The 6,083-nt window shown below is 37.7% G+C and overlaps 1 protein-coding gene across 1 annotated transcript in view; it reads right to left on the bottom strand.

Moving 5' to 3' along the window:
- Window positions 1–2,100, bottom strand: part of LOC106879811 (cilia- and flagella-associated protein 45) — a 23,608-nt gene extending 21,508 nt beyond the window's left edge. The window contains exon 1 of the mRNA XM_014929519.2: window positions 1,918–2,100. Within this exon, the coding sequence (XP_014785005.1) occupies window positions 1,918–2,078 (161 nt within the window). The 5' untranslated portion in view covers window positions 2,079–2,100. The remainder of the gene's footprint in view (window positions 1–1,917) is intronic.
- Window positions 2,101–6,083: the final 3,983 nt, after the last annotated feature.

Raw genomic sequence — 6,083 nt, 5'->3', positions numbered from 1 at the left:
TCTCCTTCTCTATTCTTTCAAGTCACAACGAACAAGAAGGACACATCGGTTGATGTAATCAGATATTTTCTAAAAAGGCGAGACAGCAATGGCTGCCAGGTCGTACATTATATTGTGTAACACGATTTTTGTCCGTGGATAGCAACTGTTAATTCCTATTTGCTTGCCCCTAAAACGTATGAAAAATGGCCAATATTTCCTTCAAACTTTGCTTTTGTTATATTTATTCAGAAACCCAAAGAATCCTTCTCAAAACATGGCTGTGATGCTCCCCCACTACTTCTGCTCATCATCAGAGATGCACATATTGTCAGCCACTAATGGACATGCTCAAGTGGTTTAGGTCAAGCAACTGACAAGTAAATTTGTGGTATTGAGCAGAATATTTGCTATAACGATATTTCTGCTTCAGTAACTCAGCAGAATATTTGCTATAACGATATTTCTGCTTCAGTAACTCAGCAGAATATTTGCTATAACGATATTTCTGCTTCAGTAACTTCAGTAACTGAATCTGTCTGAAATGTAATGGAAAATAGGTGAGTTTGAAATCATTGATGTCCAGATCACAAAAGCAAAGTTTGAAGGGAATAGTAGTCACATCCTTTGATTTCTAGATAGAAACAAATAGGAAATAACACTTACTGCTGACCAAAGACAAAACATAAAATTCAAAATTTTGTTACCTCTAAATATAGTTGCGTTGTATCAAAGTTGACCTGAAACTAAACAACACCGACTACTACCACTACTACTATTACCGTTGAAACAGCGGTGGGAAACCTCCGTCTGAGTCACCCATGACCATCACCCAACAACTTGGATCACCTCCCGTTGGCATCCCTTTTCTCTACGTAATTTGTCGCACAAAACTCACCCTGATCTTACCTTGCAAAATATCCATGAGTAATTTTGGAATAGGAGTAGCTAATTAAAGAGAGTAGCTAATTAAAGAGAGTAGCTAATTAAAGACCTACGTCCTGTTTGATAGTAGCAAAGACCGTTAGCACTTTTATTAATACCCTATCTTTTGTCATCATCAGCCATCAACCAGGTATCCTCACTGTGTCAAGACTCACCAGTTCCTTCGGTGTTCTACTGCATGCATACAATCAACCAGGGTCTTTGATGTCGTTAGTCCTCAAATGTCTTTGACTTCCTCTTGCTTTCTTACACTCAAGACTTCCTGTCAAAATGACCTTGGGCAATGATTTAAGGTACAAAACCAAACTAAAATACAGTCTGATGACACGAGATTTTGAAGTCACTGTCAACCTTTTGCTAAGAATAAATGTTATGTGTGTGCGTCTGTTTTGTATATATATGTTTGTGTATGTATATATATATATATATATGTGTGTGTGTGTGTGTGTGTGTGTGTATACACGTGTGTAAGTATTTATGTCTATGTATGTATGTATGTGTGTATGTATGTGTGTGTGTATGTATGTGTCCAACCCATGCCAACATGAGAAATGGACATTAAATTATGATGATGATGATGATGATATACGTATAATGTATATGAGCTACTTCTGCTGTTGTTGTTGTTGTTGTTAGAGGAGGAAGGGCACAACATTAATGATATTCACATTTTTGAAAGGACCGTGTGTGTGTGTGTGTGTGTGTGCATGTATGTGTGTGTGTGCGTGTGTATGTTAATGTATGTATGTATTATATGCTAACATACACATATATACATACATGAATATGTGTATATATAAGATATAAAGATACATATAAATATATAACGATATATGTATATAAGCGCATAATTATATATACTTACATATACGTGAGTGCGTGTGCACGTATGTCGGTGTATGTAAATAAATCTGAATTTAACACGTAAAACCTATTATTACTAAAGCCGAAAATTCCATGAAATCAAATCATTTAATTCTTCTTTTTACTCACCATTGTTTCTTAAAATTCCACGGTTCCGCTTTTCTTCCACTTCGCACTGTTTGTTTTGATTGTGCAGTGTCATGGAAACAGCGAGTGTACTTGTACAAGAACGGTAACTCTAAATGAAATACTTTTAGAGTTATTTCCCTTGGAGAACTAATACTATACATGGATTTTCTTAGTGCACGAGTACCAAAGAGAAACTAATGTACTGACACGACTATTAAAGCGTTGATAAATTCATCTACGGCGACCTGTTCTGAGTTCGAACCCCACTCGGATTAACTTTTCTTTTTTATCTTGCTGCAGTCGATAAGATAAGGAACCAGCTAAGCGCTAAATTTGATTCAACCGACTTTAAAGTTTAAATAAATTTTCCAAAATCATGAGATATTCGTTAGTCATCTTGTCGGGTGAAATACTTAGCGGTATTCCGACTATCTTTACGTTCTTAGTTCAAATTCCGCCAAGGTCGACTTTGCCTTTCATCCTTTCGGGGTCGATAAATTAAGTACCAGTTGCGTACTGGAGTCGATCTAATCGATGAGCCCTCCCTAAAAATTTTGGGCCTTGTGCCTAGAATAGAAAAGAATCGTTACCGCTCCGGATTAAATGCTCAGTGGTATTTCGTCCGTCTTTACGTTCTGAGTTCAAATTTCGCCGGGGTCAGCTTCGTCATTCATCCTTTCGGAGTCGATGAAATAAGTACCAGTTGTGTACTGGGGTCGATATAGTTGACCAGCGCCCCACCACCACCACCACCACCACCTTTTGCCTCTAATCTTTTCTACTCTAGGCACAAAGCTTATTCGTTAGTCATCTTGCTTAAGAGTGTTTTGACATGCAAGCTCTGAATAGCATATGGTTCTTCTGAATGATGAGCTGTCCAGATGTCCTCTACACCAAACGTGGCAAGATAATGTCAGTAGAATAATAGCAAATAGCCTAAGCAAAGGCCACCCTGACTCAACGGACTCTACATTTGAAATTATTATTCGACTCATAGTGGAACTGGAATTCTGTATCGAATTCTGTAACTCTAAAATCCGAACCCTAACCCTAAAGCTAAAACCAGTACAAACGCACGAACGATGTCATAAATAACAGTGAGAAACGAAATATGTACCGCCGATAGTTGTTGTTGACAAACAACGGCAGTAATTTCATTCAAGGGCATAGATCCCAAAATAGGCAATTTCGAAAACGCTAAAACAAAACGAAAATACTTCCACAAACAAAATAAACTGAAAAAAAATTTTAAATAACTAATAACTGAATTGATTAAACTATATACACGTGTATCTCAAATGTAAATATATCAGAAATAACAGTGACATGGTAAATTTATACCGCCAGAATGTCTTGTTGACAAACCACAGCAGTAATTGTTTTCACCTCAATAGACGTCATTGATTGGTTGAAATTACCGAAATACGACAACTTTAACACGAAATAACTTCGAAAATAAAAACGTCAAGAGTAAATGATGTTTTAAATGACACATTCTACCAGTATACGAAATTTGAAAGTGTTTAGTTACAAAAAATTATTTTTTCTATGTGCCGGCCAAAAGGAAAAGATCCAAGATTACTAATCTATTAGCGCCCGTGATCCTCTTTTTCTGCAACACTTGTGTTCATCTGAGACATCTTTAGTTAGTCATCATGACTACGGTGTCTTTCAAATATTATAATAATTTTTTTTTATATATATTTAGTATCATATAAAGTTGTATAAAAAAAAATTTGTATAAAAAATGTTTTTCCTTTCATACCTTCGGTGGTCGATAAATTAAGAACTGGTTGTGAATTGAGTTCGATCTAATCGACTGGCCTCCTCCCCCAAAATTTCAGGCCTTGTGCCTAGAGTAGAAATGACTATAAGCACAAGGCCTGCTATCCCAAGGTTCAACTGGTACTTAATTCACCGACTCCGAAAAGATGAATGACGAAGCCAACTTCGGCGGAATTTGAACGCAGAACGCGAAGACAGACGAAATACCGCAAATCATTTTGCCCGACGCCCTAACGTTGCTGCCAGCTCGCCGCCTCTGATTTCCACCTGTAATTAATGCCTAATTTTTTGAAAATTTAGTTTGAACTTAAAGACAGACGAAATACTGCTAAGCACTTTGCCTTTTCGCATTCTTTGGCTAGCTCGTTAGCACACCTGTACAGCAATCTCTCGCCATATCGCGGTTCACCTATCGCCATTCATTAATTTGGGACGTAACACCCGGGATTGTTGTATATACATTTTGAGTTCAAATTCCATCGAGTTCTACTTTACCTTTCATTCCTTCAAGGGTGGGGGGTCAAGCTTTTAAGCCTTGTACCTATAGTAGAAAGGATTATTAAATGTATGTTTCTATCAAATCGTCGTATTGGTTCTTAAATCATCCAATCAACGGCAAGAAGAGATTTGAGAATTCTGGGAATGACATTTTGCGCACGGGAAGAGACAACAGTGAAGCACTAAGAACAATAATCTTTTCTACTCTAGGCACAAGGCCCGAAATTTTTTGGGTGTGGGGAGGCAGTTGAATATATCAATCTAGTACGCAACTTGTACTTAATTTATCGACCCCGAAAGAATGAAAAGCAAAGTTGACCTCTGAACGTAAAGACGAACGAAATACTACCTGGAGTACTAATTTTTTTGCCAGCTCAGTATTGGCACAAGATGTATAAAATCAGGCAGGAATCACAAGAAGAACACTAGAACAGTAAGTCCCAAGAATTCTATTAATGTACATGTTATTGTTTTCTAACAAAACCACCGGTTCTGTCTACCAATGTTTTTTTAAAGTGAGGTACTAATTTTTGTTGTTGTCACCATTATTATTATCTCCAAAGACATATCGTATATGATAGCATATAAAAAAAAAAACTACCCTGTATCCAATATGTAAAGTTGGGTTTCCCTATAAACTAATTCTGGGCGGAGGTAAAGAATGCGTACCCCTGAAAAGGTTGCAAGACGCAACGAAAATTTTAGGAAAATAAGAAATAAGTGGAAATTTTAACGGTGAACGTGTTAAATTATAAGGCACAAAAAGAAAATGACTCTCCTCAGACACAACAGAAAAAACCCTAACGCTAACTCAAAATACCGGGTCTGCGTATTCTTTACTTTCGCCCTAATTTTGTCACTAACGCTCACTTTTTTCTTGAATGTGTGCTGCTGAGACTGTCATGCGAAATATTTCTGTACGACTTTTGTCCCATCATACGTAATAGTCTTAAAAACATCCAGTACTTATTTAGGAGAGAGTGGGGGGTCAACAGGTTTAGAATATTCTTCATTCGTAAACTAATCAAAATATCGATGTTATCGACTGGTCCCCTTCCGCAAATTTCAGGCGTTGTGCCTATAGTAGAAAGGATTATTTTGTCGATCCAGGTAACGGTGCCGGATTTAATCTATGAGTTTTAGGGACTGCCGGCCAGGGGCCTCTGCCAACATGAGAGCCTCCATGGATTAAGTGAACTGTCATTGAAAATATCGCCACGGGTTTCATATTACACCTGGAATGAGGATAGGTGCATTCGACGCCAGAAAGATTTGAACACAGAATGCTAAAGTAGGGCAAATCATTTCGTTCGACTCTCAACCAATTCTGTTAATCCAGCTTTTTTTTTTTTTTTTTTTAAAGAGACTCAAAGTAGTCGCTCGACCAGCTAGAAACAGTAGTCAAATCTTATTCTCTTATGAGGCGCATGGCTTAGTGGTTAGGATGTTGCACTCCCGATTGCGAACTCGTAGGTTCGATTCCCAGACCGGGTGTTGCGTTGTGTTCTTGAGCACTTCATTTCATATTGCTCTGCGATCATTTCGTCATGTGACACACGGTGCACCTGTACAGGTAATGACGATTTGAAGGAGTGAGTGAGCTTATGCAAACACAAGCATTTGATCACTATATACAAATCACCTGTGTGGTCGTTGGCAAGAAATTACCGAACCCGAATACGGCGTTTAACGATGGGAGAGTCGATGATAGATTTAATTTACCAGGGTAGCCAAATAAGAAATTCTTAACCACACTTGCATGGGGGATAATTCCGAGAAGTGAAACGTGTTTTGGAGAAGATAAGAGTAATGGAGACAAACGCACAAGATGTTATTTAAATCTTTTATAATCTCCTCCAACAGGAAGGAGATTATAAAATGGC

This window comes from Octopus bimaculoides, chromosome 24, assembly GCF_001194135.2.
Source record: "Octopus bimaculoides isolate UCB-OBI-ISO-001 chromosome 24, ASM119413v2, whole genome shotgun sequence".
In the NCBI taxonomy this organism is placed as follows: domain Eukaryota; kingdom Metazoa; phylum Mollusca; class Cephalopoda; order Octopoda; family Octopodidae; genus Octopus; species Octopus bimaculoides.
The sequence above is the reverse complement of the archived record's forward strand: the minus strand, read 5'-3'. Positions and strand labels throughout refer to the sequence as shown.